This window comes from Bubalus bubalis, chromosome 6 (assembly GCF_019923935.1).
Source record: "Bubalus bubalis isolate 160015118507 breed Murrah chromosome 6, NDDB_SH_1, whole genome shotgun sequence".
Taxonomy (NCBI): Eukaryota; Metazoa; Chordata; class Mammalia; order Artiodactyla; family Bovidae; genus Bubalus; species Bubalus bubalis.
The window spans coordinates 97,345,037-97,361,920 of record NC_059162.1 but is presented as its reverse complement, the minus strand read 5'-3'; the positions used below and the strand labels follow the sequence as shown (position 1 = coordinate 97,361,920).

The 16,884-nt window shown below is 44.8% G+C and overlaps 1 protein-coding gene across 1 annotated transcript in view; it reads right to left on the bottom strand.

Moving 5' to 3' along the window:
- Nucleotides 1-16,884, bottom strand: part of AGBL4 (AGBL carboxypeptidase 4) — a 1,467,749-nt gene that overhangs the window by 43,576 nt on the left and 1,407,289 nt on the right. The window contains exons 10-11 of the mRNA XM_044945032.2: nucleotides 5,005-5,157; nucleotides 3,805-3,967 (exon numbers count right to left, since the gene is read on the bottom strand). Coding sequence (XP_044800967.1) covers nucleotides 3,805-3,967; nucleotides 5,005-5,157 — 316 coding nt within the window. The remainder of the gene's footprint in view (nucleotides 1-3,804; nucleotides 3,968-5,004; nucleotides 5,158-16,884) is intronic.

Here is a 16,884-nt window from a genome sequence, read left to right as displayed (position 1 = left end):
AATTCGCCCAAGGTGACGCAACCAGTGACGGTCTGAACCTGAATTCAAACCTGATTTGTCTAAGTGGAAAGTCTGCTCTCTTTTCACGAGTATCTCTTGAGTTCCCATTGCTGGGGTCAAGAAAGCAGGAAGGCTCTTGGTGCCTTTGTGAAGGAGACACAGCTCGCCTCAGAGAGCTTGGAGGACTTGCTGAAGGGCATGCTCGGGGACGATGCTGGTGTTCTAATCAGATCCAGGTCTCCTGACTCCCAGTCTGGAGGACATCCTCCCAGACCATATTGCCATTCCTATCAGACCATGTAATTTCTTTTTCTGATTGGGACACGAAGCCAACAGCCAACAAGGATCACAATCTGTCTGCCTGAAGTCTCCCTCTGTTAGGAGATGAAGGCTTTTTTTTTTTTTAAATGCATTTCAAACAAGAACTAGGTTAAATCATGCTTGTGTGTGTTGACTCGGCCTGCATGTCCTTGGAGAAACTCCAGGTTCCTCTTCTTGTCCCCTGGATGGCAGATGAGACTGAGTGGCTCCAACAGCATGGTGGCCTGCTCAGCTTCTGCTCCATCTCACTACCCACTGCCCTGCACTCCTTCCAGTCACTAGCTCCTGGTCCCCACCAACACCCCCATCCAAATGCTGACCAAGTCTTCCCAGTTCCACATTCTAAACATTGCACAGCACCACTCAAGTCTAGTCCTGAGTCATCTCCCAGCTGGATTGTCATAACAGCTGCCAGCATGCCCCTGCCTACAGCCTTCTCTCATCTGTCCTTCCCATGGCAGCCAGAGGCTTCCCACTGCTCTTTAAATCCCTTCTACTGCTCTCCATGGCCTTCATGTTCCTTCTAGCTCAAATTCCTCACAGGCTGCCATTTTGGTCTCATCTCCTGCTTCTGCAGTCCTTCAGCCACAATGCACCTGTCACAGCTCCTACAGCCCACCTTCCTTCCTTCCCTCTCTGTCTGAGATGCCTTCCCTCCAACAACCCACCCCAGGCAATCTGCCTAATTTCTGTTCAATTTTAAAAAGTCGGTTTAGATGTCACTTCTGCTGTGAAGACTTCCCTGACCTACTGAAACTGTGTTTGAGACTCCTCTTAACCTCTATGGGTAGATATTTTTGTCTTCAGGATGTTCACTGCTATTAATACAACCCCTGTGCTTAGAACTTTACCTGGCTTATGGCAGACACTCACTGTGTATTTTTTTTTTTAATCGGAGTATAATTACGGTTTTGTGTTAGTTTCTGCTGTACAACAACGTGAATCAGCTGTGTGTATACATGTATCTCCACCCTCTTGCCTTCCACTCTACCCCATCGCATCCCTCCAGGTCATCACAGAGCATGAGCTGAACTCCCAGTGCCATACAGCAGCTTCCTACTGGCCATCTGTCTTACACATGGTGGTGCATATATTTTTAAATGGACATTTCCCATGGCTCCCTGGGATTCCTCCACAACAGGACTTACTATACAGACTATAAGTGTCCTTTTCCTTTATCCAGCTCCCAAGTAGACCAGAAGTTCTGTGAGTCAGGGCCCATGGCTTCTTGGTCAATATTTTACCCCAGTGCTCAGTAGGATTCCTAGAATGCACTAATGGTGTACTGGGTTGGGTAACAAGGGTTGGGTGTTGAGAGGAGGAAACCTTGGGTCTAGGCCAAGGGAGGGACATTCTGCCAAGAAATTCATTTGCTTCCAACACAAAGGCATGTTGGAGGTGCTGACATAGAGTAGGAGAACCCATCACATTGGACGTCAGACGCTGGCCACAAACTAAGTCCAGGCCTCCTCTGGAGGGACCCTCATCTCACTGAGATGAGTCACATGTGGGATCCCTTAGGTGCAAATGCTCAAATCTTCTTCCAGGCAACTCCTTCTATTTCCTTTGCCCTGACAGCAAAGGTGAGCTAGGCAGGGGCAGTGTGGGATGTGTCTAGGTGTGGAGCGCAGCGGTTAGCGGATCCAGGGGAAGCCATGTGCTGCACACCATCAAGTTGTGTGTGTCTGTGTGTGTGTGTGTGTGAGGGGGGGGGGTTGCACTGTGGCACATAGAGATGGCCAGAGCTTTGGAAAGCAAGGGTCTTCTGAGGTAGAGCAGAGCCTGTCCACTGGTCTGTGAGTCAGGTGGTCATTAAAGCAGGCTTCAGGGTGACTGTGAGGGGACTCTCCCCCGTTCTTACCATGATCTCTACATTCTTGTGCTGGATCTAGAATACTGGTCTAACACCTGGTCTGCCAACTACTTTCCCCTCCCTCCGAGGACATCGCCCTGCCCTCCATGTTCCCTGCTAGGTCACTGTTCATCCCTGAGCCATGAGGGTGCAACGGATAGTGTGGACTAGTGCCAAGTCATGTCTTGACCAAAAAGGAAGCTTTCCTGAACAGAGTGTGGTGAGAACTCCATAAACTCTCCCCATGGTTGAAAGGAGGATGCCCACTTCTGGGGAAACAGAGTCTGTACACAGAGAGTTAATATCATCCTTTTCCTTTCTTCTCCATCAACTACAATTCTTTCTCTGAGAAACTAAGTGTTCAGAAAGGAGACATGGGTCAACCCAAAACAAAAGGGTAAAGATAAGCAGAAACTGTCACAATCAGTCACAACCCCTTATGTAGTGACCTTGAAATGAAAACCAACACTCAGGAACCTAGAATTACTAAACAATTCCTAAAAAATCAAGCAAGCTAGAAGGCGACCTCTAGTTTGATCATGACACACTTGGGGGTTCTTGTGGACATTTTATGGGTAAGCCAAGAGGAAAAGTGAGTCGGCAAAGGAAATGCAAAGGCAGATAGAAAGATGCTCAGAGGACAAGTGGGAAAAGGGGGGGAAGGTGGAAGGAGGCTGAGGGGAGAGAGACAGGAAAGGAGGGTGGGGAGGGGGAGAAAATAGAGGAGGGAAGGGAGGAACACATCAAATGAAGCAAGAGGGAGAGACAGAAGGCGATGGGACAAGGTGGGGACAGGCAAAAGAGAAAGCAGTGAGTGGAAAGAACAGAAGGGGAGGAAGCTGGAGCACAGAAAGATGGAAGGTAAAAGGAGACTTGTTCTAGAGACCAGATTTGTGGTTGCCAAGAAGGTGGAGGAGGGAGAGGGAAAGACCGGGAGTTTGGCATTGGTAGATGCAAGCTATTACGCTTAGAATGGATAAGCAACAAGATCCTACTGTATAGCACAGGGCATTAAATCCAGTCTCTTGGGATAAACTATAATGGGAAAGAATACTTTAAAAAAGAATGCATAAATGTGTATCTATACAAGTCACTTTGCTATATGGCAGAGATTGGCACAACATTGTAAATCAACTATACTTCAATAAAAATAAAAAAAAAACACAAATTTTAAAAACCTATAAAAGAGATATATTCAGGGTGAGAAAGAGGAGTTCAAGACCAAGTCAAGGTCTTCCTCAGCAGGCTCGGAATGAGCTTCTGGCCTGTGTGCTTACATACCTTAGATGATGGAAGACTCACTCTCTTATTGGGGGCAGAGGAGAGAAAGAGAGATAGGCCAGCACAGGTATGGGTGGGTCATGGGTTCAGGTGCCTGAGGAAGACTTGAGGTGTAGCAGAGGCATATGGGGAGGGGTGTCCATTAGGAGGGCAGGAGGCAAATAGGACAATTCAGAGATGATACCAGCAGAACCAGCCATATCTATCCTCAGCCCAGGATCTCAGCCCTCACCTGAGTTGGAGACCAGATTCCTGAGGCATCTGGTAAACCCTGGCAGACCTGGGTACTCTCAGCTGGATGTGAGCTGGCCCAGGGCTGGGGAGGGGAAAGGGGAAACTGCCAAGGATACAGGCTTCTTCCGTGTAGGGCACAGCAGCTGCGGTGCCACCGATGATGTAGCTGTAGAAGGAAACCTCGAGGGTGTAGCAATAAGAAGTGTGGTCCAGCAGCCCACCGAGGAAGCGACGGCCAGTTCCTGCTTTCACGGCATCCCGATTAAAGGACGTGCTAGACTGTGAGAGACAGAAAAAAGGAGAAGAGAGTCAGGGCGGGACACCTGCAGGCTATGGGACCTTGAGCGAATCTTACAGCACCTCTGCGTCTCAGCTTCCTCATCTGAAAAGTCTGATATGAATCCCAATTTGCAGGATTACTATAAAGATGGGTTACATAGACTATTAAATGAAAGCGCCCAGCATGGTTCTTAAGTTAGTAACTGCCATTTACATTACTTTGATGACAAAGGTGCACATAGTCAAAGCCATGGTTTTTCCAGTAGTCATGTATGGATGTAAGAGTTGGACCATAAAGAAGGCTGTGCACCAAAGAATTGATGCTTTTGAGATGTGGTGTAGAGAAGACTCTTCAGAGTCCCCTGTAGAGCAAGGAGCTTAAACCAGTCATTCCAACCCTGAATATTCATTGGAAGGACTGTTGCTGAGATCCAATACTTTGGCCACTGGATGCGAAGAGCAGACTCATTGGAAAAGACTCTGATGATGGGAAAGATTGAATGCAAAAGAAGAAAGGGATGGCATAGGATAAAATGGTTAGATAGCATCATTGACTGAATGGACATGAAGCTGAGCAAACTCTAGGATATAGCAGAGGACAGAGGAGCCTCTTACAGTCCATGGGGTTGCAAAGAGTCAGACACAAGTTGGCAACTGGACAACAACAACAAAGAGAACAAATGCCAGAGGTCCGTTAAAGCAGACACCAGGTCCAGGGCCTGACTCGGGGAGGTGCTCAGTGAGTTTCTTCTCTTGTTAAAGCTGGAGTCAGTTCGGGTAAACAAAGCCCAGCTCCTCAGACAAAGCGAGTGCAGTTTTTTCCAAGAGTCTCCCTCACTGACAGGTGACGGGCTGCTTGCAGGCATGGGCAGAGCTTGTTTATGTCTGTCTTTATCACCCGCACAAGACACAGCACAAGTAGGTGTTCTGTGAATGCTAAAGCAAATCTAACTCAGTGAAAGACAGGGTGGCAATGGGAAGGAGGGCTGGTCTGGGGAGGGGACCTGGGGCTGGATCACAGCCAACTCTTGACTCACGTAGGAGAAGTCCTCGGCGTTCTGGCAGAGGAGCTTGGGGAAAACCGCCTGCCTCTGGAACCGCTCTTCATCCTCAAAGATGTTGCCATACATGAAACCATTCATCATGGTGGAGTGGGCGTGGATATCAATATAAAACTCCAGGCTTGTTTTCTGTTGAGAGAAAGGATAGCAAATGAGATGTCAGGGCCACAGAGTTTGCCTTAAACACACACACACACACACACACCCCATTTCCTTTTGAGCTAGCCCTCTGTCTACTCAGTTGTAGCAATGTGAGGGATTGAGAGCAGCGAGGATCAATTTCTCCTTATTTTGAACACCATCTGTCTTCAAGGTCTCCGAGCACTACCATTAGCAGTCCTCTTTCGAGGCCTTCTGAAGTAATGCTGCCTACCCAGAACAGTAAACACATTTATAACTAAAGGCTTTAGCAGAATTTGTTTCTCTGATTAACGAGAAATACCTTCAGGTAACATTATTATATTTACATTGGGCCTGCTAATGGTTTTGCCCCAACTGGGTCATTTCTAACAGAGGGAGTCTGGGGTAATCTAAATCATGTACCCTCTTTGAAATTTTTATTTTCAAAATGGGTATTTTAATTCCAACCTCGGAGAGTTCGAGTGGGAATCCAACTCAGCAACAGTCATCACTATCATTTATTGCATAGTTAATGCATGCCAGATTCCATTCTGGGAGCTTCACATAGGACATCTTAGTTAATTCTGCTATTTAACCTCATTTCATGATGCCACACCTACTCCACAGTAGTATATAGTGTATGGGAAAAGTAACCTTGCAATTTATAAAGATGATTGTAACTAGTCTTTCTCTGCTCTCTGCTCACACTCCCTATTTAAGGCACTCCCTACCTTGATACAGTATTATTTATTAACCTTCTCATTTATGAGCTCCCTGAAAGTAGAAAGAGTGTCTAGAAAGAACCCAGTGCCTGTTTGTGAAGGATGCTCAGTAGCCAGATGCAGAATGACTAAATAAACCACTCAGAGGGATAACTTCAGACACTGTAATGGACTGGCAGGAACTGGAGAACTCTCAGGCCCTCAGAGGGCTTTCCAGGTGGCTCAGTGGTAAAGAATCTGCTTGCCAATGCAGGAGATGCAGGAGACTTGCGTTGGATCCCTGGGTCAGGAAGACCCCCAGAGAAGGAAATAGTAACTCACTCCAGTATTCTTGCCTGGAGAATCCCATGGACAGAGAAGACTGGTGTGCTATGGCCCGTGGGGTCACAAAGAGCAGGACATGACTTAACACAGCATGCTTGCAGCACACAGGCCCTTAGAACTTCAATACCTCTCAAATCTGACTTTCTCTTCCTATATATCAGTCTGATTTATACCTGTTAATCATTCCTGAGAGTAACAGGGCCTCCACTGGGGAAGGGACTTGTCCAAGTTCATGGCCTAACTGGAACTGAAACCCAGGTCTCCTGACCCATTTGCACAGTTAATGTAATACCATCAATGAGCACCACTAAAAACAGCCAAGGCAAGACCTGGCCACCTTTCCATCCACTTTCTAGCATTCAGTCCTGGGAAAGAAGAAAAATCCATGCTTAGAAGAATCCTCCCTCTGTGGGACATTTTCAAACAAAGTTAAGACCAAATGAAAACCATGTTGCTTCTAGAATGTGGGCCCGATGATTGTCATTTCATTTGCCTCAGACTTGGAGTGAAAAATTGTGTCTTGCCGAGCTCCCAGTTCTCTGGGTGGCATAAACTGCCTTCTGAGAGATACAAGATGCACAGCTCTGTGTGATATTAAACTCATCATTTTCAGCTTTGAAGGTGGAATACACAATGATTCAACAGGAGCCCTATAAAAGTCATCTTTGCAATTTTATTTTCTTCAATTGTCTGTTTTTTCCTCTGAGCTTTTGATGAGCTGCAGAGGAAAGGAGGCAGTAGAGAGATGACTTAAAAAATGTGGAAGGAAAAACTGCAGTTTATAGCTCTGGGTATGGGCTCTTTTGGAACCAGTTTCTCTGACCTTTTGCAGATCAGCTCAGGGTGGGGAGGTTGCCTGATTAGGGCTGGGAGTGAGTTAGTGAAGGAGCAAGAATTAGAACCTGGATCTTTGGAAAACCATTCTGGACTGGCTTCTACTGCCCCATCCCAACACCTAGAACCTGATGTGATTCAACTTTAAATAACCAGAAGTGAATGATATTGATTGATTTACATGCTTCAAAAGTCAGTAAGAGGGACCTCTTATTCTTACGAAGCAGGGCAAAGGCTAACAGAGCTTTGCCAAGAGAATGCACTGGTCATAACAAACGCTCTCTCCCAACACACAAGAGATAACACTACACATGGACATCACCAGATGGTCAATACCAAAATCAGATTGATTTATATTCTTCACAGCCAAAGATGGAGACGCTCTATACAGTCAACAAAAACAAGACTACAAAACAAAAACAAGCTGACTTGACTCAGATCATGAACTCTTTATTGCAAAATTCAGACTTAAGTTGAAGAAAGTAGGGAAAACCACTAGGCCATATTAGACCAGGTATGACCTAAATCAAATCCCTTATGATTATACAGTGTGAGTGACAAATAGAGTCAAGGGATTAGAATTGATAGATAGAGTGCCTGAAGAACTATGAACAGAGGCTGGCAACATTGTACAGGAGGCGGTGATAAAAACCATCCCCAAGAAGAAGAAATGCAAAAAGGCAAAATGGTTGTCTGGGGAGGCCTTACAAATAGCTGAGAAAAGAAGAGAAGCAAAAGGCAAAGGAGAAAAGGAAAGATACACCCATCTGAATGCAGATACACCCATCTGAATGCTATTCCAAAGAATAGCAAAGAGAGATAAGAAAGACTTCCTCAGTGACCAATGAAAACAAAGAGAGGAAAACAACAGAATGGGAAAGACTAGAGATGTCTCATGAAAATTAGAGATACTGGGAACATTTCATGCAAAGATGGTCACAATAAAGGACAGAAACAGTGTGAACCTAACAAAAGCAGAAGATATTAAGAAGAGGTGGCAAGAATACACAAAAGAACTATACAAAAGAGATCTTAATGACCCAGATAATCATGATGGTGTGATCACTCACCTAGAGCCAGGCATCCTGGAATGTGAAGTCAAGTGGGCCTTAGGAAGCATCACTACGGACAAAGTTAATGGCATGATGGAATTTCAGCTCAGCTATTTCAAATCTGAAAGATGATGCTGGGAAAGTGCTGCTCTCAATATGCCAGCAAATTTGGAAAACTCAGCAGTGGCCACAGGACTGGAAAAGGTCCGTTTTCATTCCAATCCCAAAGAAGGGCAATGCCAAAAATGCTCAAACTACCGCACAATTGCACTCATCTCACAAGCAAGCAAAATAATGCTCAAAATTCTCCAAGCTAGGCTTCAATAGTATGTGAACTGAGAACTTCCAGATGTTCAAGCTGGATTTAGGAACGGCAGGAGAACCAGAGATCAAATTGCCAACATCTGTTGGATCATAGAAAAACAACGAGAATTCCAGAAAAACATCTACTTCTGCTTCATTGACTACACTAAAGCCTTTGATTGTGTGGATCACAACAAACTGTGGAAAATTCTTCAAGAGATGGGAATACCAGATCACCTTCCCTGCCTCCTGAGAAATCTGTATGTAGGTCAAGAAGCAACAGTTAGAACTGGACATGGAACAACGGACTGGTTCCAAATTGGGAAAGGAATACATCAAGGCTGTATATTGTCACCTTGCTTATTAACTGGTTGAAGCACAAGCTGGAATCAAGATTGCAGGGAGCAATCTGTATGTCTTCTTTGGAGAAGTGTCTGTTTAGGTCATTTTCCTACTTTTTGATTGGGTTCTTTTTTTTCCTGGTATTGAGTTGTATTAGATGCTTATATATTTTGGAAATTAATCCTTGGTCAGTTGTTGAAAAGATGCTCATTATTAGAGAAATGAAAATCAAAATTACAATGAGATATCACCTCACACTGGTCAGAATGGCCAGCATCCAAAAGTCTACAAACAATAAATGCTGGAGAGGGAATGGAGAAAAGGGAACACTCTTGCACTGTTGGTGGGAATGTAAACTGATACAGCCACTATGGAAGACAGTATGGACATTCCTAAAATACTAGGAATAAACCCACCATGTGATCCAGCAACCATGCCGAGGCATATACCCTGAGGAAACCAAAATTGAAAAATACACATGTACTCCAATGTTCATTGCAGCACTATTTGTAATAGCTAGAACATGGAAGCAACCTAGATGTCCACTGAAAGATGATGGATAAAGAAGTTGTGGTACATATACACAATATTTAGTTCAGAATATCTAGTTCAGTTCAGTTCAGTCGTTCAGTCGTCCGACTCTGTGAGCCCATGAACTGCAGCATGCCAGGCCTCCCTGTCCAACACCAACTGCCGGAGTCTACCAAAGCCATGTCCATTGAGTCGGTGATGCCATCCAACCATATCATCCTCTGTCATCCCCTTCTCCTCCTGCCCTCAATCTTTCCCAGCAGCAGGATCTTTTCAAATGAGTCAGCTCTTCGCATCAGGTGGCCAAAGCATTGGAGTTTCAGCTTACTTAGCCATAAAAAGGAACACATCTGAGTCAGTTCTAGTGAGGTGGATGAACCTAGAGCCTATTATACAGAGTGAAGTAAGTCAGAAAGAGAAAGATAAATATTGTATACCAAAGCACATATATGGAATCTAGAAAGATGGTACTGATGAATTTATTTTCAAGGCAGCAATGGAGAAGCAGACACAGAGAACAGACTTATGGACACAGGAAGAGGGGAGGAGAAGCTGAGATGTATGGAGAGAGCAACATGGAGACTTACATTATCATATGTAAAATAGATAGCCAATAGGAATTTGCTGTATGTCTCAGGGAATTCAAATAGGGGCTCTTATCAACCTAGTGGGATGGGATGGAGGGGAAGTGAGGGGAAGGTTCAAGAGAGGGGACATATGTATGTCTATGGGTGATTCATGTTGATGTTTCACAGAAAACAACAAAATTCTGTATAGCAATTATCTTTCAATTAAAAAATAATTAATTTAAAAAAATGTGTTAAAAAAAGATTGCAGAGAGAAATATCAATAACCTCTGATATGCAGATGACACCACTCTTATGGCAGAAAGCAAAGAGGAACTGAAGAGCCTCTTGATGAAAGTGAAAGAGGGGAGTGAAAAAGCTGGCTTAGAATTCAATATTCAAAAAACAAAAATCATGGCATCCTGTCCCATCACTTCATGGGAAATAGATGGGGAAACAATGCAAACAGTGACAGACTTTATTTTCTTGGGCTCCAAAATCTCTGCTAATGGTGACTGCAGCCAGAAATTAAAAGACACTTGCTCCTTGGAAGAAAAGCTATGACCAACCTAGACAGCATATGAGAAAGTAGAAACATTACTTTGCTCACAAAGGTCCGTCTAGTCAAACTATGGTTTTTCCAGTAGTCATGTATGGATGTGAGAGTTGAACCATAAAGAAAGTTGAGCACCAAAGAATTGATGATTTTGAACTGTGGTGTTGGAGAAGACTCTTGAGACTCCCTTGGACTGCAAGGAGATCAAACCAGTCAATCCTAAAGGAAATTAGTCCTGAATATTCATTGAAAGGACTGATGCTGAAGCTGAAGCTACAATTCTTTGGCCAACTGATGCGATCTGACTCATTGGAAAAGACCCTGATGCTGGGAAAGGATGAGATCGTTGGGTGGCATCACTTACCCGATGGATATGAATTTGAGCAAGCTCTGGGAGTTGGTGATGGACAGGGAAGCCTGGCATACTGAAGTCCATGGGGTTGCAAAGAGTTGGACATGACTGAGCGACTGAACAACAATCTTATCATATATACTTAGTAACTTTATCTCCTCTTTTTAAATTTTTATGCTTCTAATTTCTTTTTTTGTCTAACTGCACTGGTTAGTACCTCCACAACAAATTTAAAGGATCATCTATTTTTTTTAATTTTTTTGGCCATGCTGCATGGCTTGTAGGATCTTTGTTCCCTGACTAGGATTGACCTCAGGCCACCACAGTGAACACACTGAGTCCTTACAACTGGAGCATCAGGGAATACCCAGAGATTATTTAGTTTCTAAGATCTCTTCCCTGTCTGAGAGTCTAGATTTTACCTGGAGTAGAAAAGGGTCTAGGAAATTAACCTGTATAGGGTCTGAGCTTGAAGTTCTAGTTATTTTTCTTCTTCATTGCACATATTCAGCACTTTTCTGGCAATACCAAAGACCACAGATACTAATTTCATCACCATCCTAATTATATTTTGTGCCTCAACTGGCACTACGGGCTCATGTTGGTCCATTAGAACAGAGCAAGGAAGGCAAGCAGAGTTCCTAACTCTGGTTCTAATGTTCACATAATCTATAACCATGAACAGCAGCAGCTGTTCACTGTACCTCAATTTCTGCATCTTTATAAGTGGCTGTTGGATGAGAGAAAAGAGATACAGTTTTCTTAAACTGTCCATAATTTCTTCTCATATTCTGTTAAAATGGAAATGGCAACCCACTCCAGTACTCTTGCCTGGAAAATCCCATGGGTGGAGTAGCCTGGTAGGCTACAGTCCATGGGGCTGCAAAGATTCAGACACAACTGAGCGACTTCACTCACTTCTGTTAAAATAAATCCCTTCATCTTCTGCAAGGAGCTTCTTGCTTGGACCTTGATGTCAGTACTTGTTACTGTATAGGTATCCTTGTGTACTGTAGAGATATACTTATATACTTGTCACTGCAGTATGGCTAGAAAGTATGTCTGTCTGCCTATGAGCATATTGAGGACATGAACCAAGTCTGACCCCATTCCATCATCTCTTTCTTGTTTTACTACAATAGCTTCTGACCTGATTTCCTTGCTGCTTCAGAGCAATCTTTTAAGATGTAAACAAATAATGGCACTTCTTTAACTGAAACTGCTCTATCCCTCCCTATCACTCACAGGACAGACTCCAAACCCCTTCATATATTATAAAAGACCCTGTATGATCTGGCCCTTGCCCCCTGCCTATTCTCAGCTCTCACAACTTCTGGTCTGATACTCTATACTTCAGTCCATGGAGCTGCCTGGAGTACTTCAAATCTCTAGGCTTGTGACTTTCATCTCCATATTTACACATAATGAATATCTCCTCTGCCTGAAATACAAGTTCTCTTTATCTGGGTAACCCTGAGACAACCTTAAGATTTAAGGCAAACTAAGGAGATGCTCACCAGTTCCATATCCCTTTCCTGGACCCTAGACAACATCTCTCAGTCTCCCTTGGTATTTGGTTGGGATCAAAAGGGATGTGGGCAGTGGTAATAAGTGCCGCTTCCAGGCCTGGCCATCAACACATCAAACACATATACAATTGCCCAATTCTCGCTCTTGGGCATGGAAGCTACATGTAAAATCAATGGTATCGTAATAGGGAAAAAGGCTAGTTCGCTGAGTCAACACTGGGAGGAAAATTGCCAGACAAGTCACTTGACCTGCATCAGACTGTAATGAACCTTTACTGTATTAAGCATTGAGATTTGGGGACTGCTTATTATAGCATCTAAAGTTGTTCACCTGACTCGTACAAAAAGATAGATTCAAATAGCCATTTTTATCCCTCAGGGATGAGTGAACAGCCTCCTGTGTGCTCTCACAATTCTCTCTCCTGGCACTGACCTCTTGGCAAATCATGCTTTGTTTATTTCCATCTCCCATTAGAATGTGACTCTTTCAGGGAAGGGACCATACATTCTTGGTTTTTTAAATTCACAGGACCAGAGTAAGCCCTGGTATATAGTAGGTTATCACTGGAAGTTTAGTGGGAGAATGAATAGAAAATGAATCAACGAATTGATGGGAGAATGAATGAATTAAATGAATGAACAGCTGCATCTGAACTTTTTCCCAGCAGTCAAATGAGGTACTTTTTTTGTGTGGCTATGTCAGAGCAGAGGGTGTGCTGCTAATGCAGGGCCCTTAATTACAATTTTGGAACTGAGAATAGAACGAGGGGACAGCATCTTTGTTCTTTCCTTCCAAACTTACAAACCTTAATCAAAACCAAGTGATGAAGGGCTGTCCCCTTGCCAGCAGCCAACGGCTCATTCTGCAACAGGGGCCTAAAGAGTAAATTAAAATCAGTGCCAATAAAATTAAAACTACCTTAGGGCATATTTGGAACATAATTTAGTGTGGAGTTTGCTTCCTCCTAGACACCAGGGAGGAAATGAGTTTTCCCTTTATTCTACATTCTGAGCTGCTTCACCTAGGCTGGCACAAGCCAAAGTCTGAGCCCGGTGCTGTGCTGTGGGGCTGCCTCCTCTACCTTAGGGCAACACTTCAGGGCTTACCACATATTCAGTCTGATGAAGGAAGGGAAACGCAACCCAGGAAGGGCAGAGGGATTTATCTTAGATTTGGAGATGAGAAAGAAACTGAAGCTTAGGCGAAGATGAGGGCAAGTTGAGGAGGGATAGCAGCTTACTCTTCTCTTTGTACAGAGGAGGGAACCAAAGCTCAGGGAGTTTAAGAAACTTGTCCAGAGTAATGCAGCAAAAAGGGGCAGAGACTCAAACCCAGGCTCTGGTTACAAGCCCACAGCCGCCACCCGGCCATGCTTGCAGGAGCTCCAGACCAGCAAAGCAGTTGCCCTCACCACAGGAAGGAAGCCCCACATAGCCCCCTTCATCTCTGAGCTGGGGACTATGATCCTACCAGGCTTAGCCTCTCAAATAGGTAGGGAATGAGGGAGCAAAGAGGGTTAGAGAATTTCCAGATGACTCTCCCGCTAAACTCTGCCCCATGGCAAAGGCAGCTGTTTACCCATGGACCTCAGGCTGAAAAGCCCCAAATCTATTCTTTTTATTATCAACCAAATTATCTCCCTATCTATTTAGAAGTTAAAAGTAGATATTTATGGAAGTCAGGGTGCATGTCCTAAAGAAGGAAAGAGAAATTTTCAGAAAAATACAGAATCTTTCCTTAAAAACAACTGAACAACTCCAAGAGACAAAACAGTGTCTTTTATCATGCAGAGCCTGGATCTCTGAAGTGGCCCAGTGAAGGCTTCCCTCCTCGCCAGGAGTGTGGCCAGACTGAAATTCCTGCCACAAGAAAGCATGCAATGAATCGATGCAGACAAAAAGAAACACAAGAAAGCCAGGCAGCCAGCCCAGAGCACCAAGGGGATGGACTGTGGCCCCTCTCCTCACTCTCTAGCCTTGCAAACCGCCCCAGCACACGCAAGTCCTCCTCTTTGTGCTTCTGTGTCTGTATTCCTACAGGCAGGATGCCTGCTCTGCCTCCCTTTCCCCTCCTGGTAACTTCTTGCTAATCTTTCACTGATAGGCCCAATGGCCTCTTGTCCATGAAGCCTTGCTTGACTCTCCCAGGGACAGTAGCTCTCTTCTTTGGACTCCTACAGATTTTTAAAATACCCTTCTATTAAGGCATTTATCAGGATTCCCAGGTGGCAGTAGTCGCAAAGAACCCACCTACAATGCTGGAGACTTAACAGACACGAGTTCGATCCCTGGGTCAGGAAGATCCTCTGGAGAAGGGCATGGCAACCCACTCCAGTATTCTTGCCTGGAGAATCCCATGGACAGAGGAGCTTTGTGGGCTAAAGTCCATGGGGTCACAAAGTCAGACATCACAGAAGTGACTTGGCATGCAAGGCATTTATCATCCAGCTTATTCATTCATTCATCTGGCAAATATGTACTATGAACTTACCATGCTCCAGGACTTGGGGTTAATAAGAGAGATGAGGTTCCTGCCTTTGAGGAGCTGGCATCCTGGTGGGGATGACACACCAGGAACAGCAACTAAGCAAGGTGATGGTGTGTTGTAATGCATGCTAGGGATGCAGGAGGTAAGCCACAGGGCGGGGAATGAGCGAGTGGATGGAGCAGGGTCTATGTGATATAGTGTGATCAGGAAGGGCTTCTAATATTTGAGCTCAGCCTTGAAGGATGATAAGAACAAGCCATCCAATGAGAGAATTCTGGGCAAATAAAAGCCCTGAAATGAGGACTAGTATGACATTTTCAAAGACCAGAGGGCAGGCCAGTGGCTGGATCATGGTTAACATTAAGAGGTGAGACTGGAGAAGCTTAAAGGGTCCAGGTCACACAGGGCCTTGCAGGCCAGAGTCAGAGTTTGGAGCATATCCTGTGTCCAGCGGAGGCCATCTCAGTAGGGGAATGCTGTGAAAGGACCACCTTGCTTATCGTGTTGTAATGGGTTTTAGTGATGCACAGGTGGCAGTGGATGAACTGATCTAAGAGATCATATTAGCTTGAATTGGAGTGATGACATAGACATGAAAAGAGAGGGACATATTTGATAAGTATTTTGACAGCTCCATAGGACCTGTATGTGGTTTATATGTAAGAAGAATCAAAGATGGATCAATGGTTTGTGACTTGAGCAACTGAGCAGAGAGTGGTGCTGCAGAGAGATGGAGGAAACTGGGATGCAGACCAGTTGGGAGAGTGGTAAAGAAATCAAGAGTTCTGATACAGATCTCTGCATTTGAAAGGACTATCAGATACCAGTAGGCAGTTAAATACATGAAAATGGAGCCTCGGGGAGGGGACCGGATTAGAGCTGTAAAGGTGGGCAGCATTAGCTTGGAGATGCTACTTAACATCACTGGGAGAAAGTGTGGATCCAGAAGAGATTCCAAGACTGAGCCTAGGATCCAGTAAGATTGAGAGTTTGGGTAAAGGAAGAAGCAAAGGAGGGAGACTGCGAAGTGACCAGAGAAGGAGGAGGAGACAATGTGGTTTCATGAAAACCAAGAGAAAAAAGGGGGGAAAAAAGAGAAAGGATTTAAGAAGGAGGGGGTGGTCTATAAAGGCTGGGACTATCCCTGGCTCACCTCTGTACCTTTAGGGTGTCTTACAGGATCTAGCTTTTAGTAAGTCTTGAGGGGGCATTTGCTGAGTGACAAAAATCAGTAAGTGAATGAATGAACCAGGGATCCCGGACTCAGAGAGAGGGGTCGGGAAGGATGTAGTGATAGGAGTTTTGGGGCCTAGATTCTAGCCAGCGGAGCTATGGAGGGAGGATAATAATAAAAAGATGGGGGACATTTCTGGCAGTCCAATGGTTAAGAATCCACCTTCCAATGCAGGGTATATGGGTCTGATCCCTGTTTAGGGAACTAAGTTCCCACACGCCATGAGGCAACTAAGTCCACATGCTGCAGCTACAGAGCCAGCTCACCTCAGTGAAGATCCCAAGTGCCTCAGCTAAGACCGAATGCAGCACCCCTCCCCGCAAAAAAAAAAAAAAAAAAAGAGAGAGAGAGAGAGATGGCACTTATTACATGCCAGGCACTCCGGAACTCTCCCACAACTGTATTTGATGGAAACATCATTTACAAGTAAGGAAACTAAGAGAGGTTAAGCAACTTGCAAGGGAGCCCCTAGACCACACAGTGGTATCTGGTAGAACCCAGTCTGGCTCTGCCGCCTGTGCTGTTAGCCATGAGCCCAGCACTGGGAGCTGGTGGCACGTATGAAGTGCTTCCTGTGTAGGGGCTTGTAATAACAACCTTATGTGGTAAACACTGTTATCACAAACACTGTTATCACACCAAGGCAAAGAGCTCACAGGGGGCAGAGCTGAAATTCAAATCTTTGTCTTCCTGACTGTGGAATGAAAATGTCTCCTGCCATATTAATAAACAAGAAATGTCACAGCCATCAGCAATTTCTGGGCTCCAAATGTGAATGAGGGCTCCCAAAACTGCGATCCAGCAGATGCTGCCACCCCCCACGGTGACGGCTGAGGAGCTGGGGGAATGCAAGGAGCAAAGCGAACAAGGAAACAGGGTTGGCCCCAGACAGCTGAGGTGCGC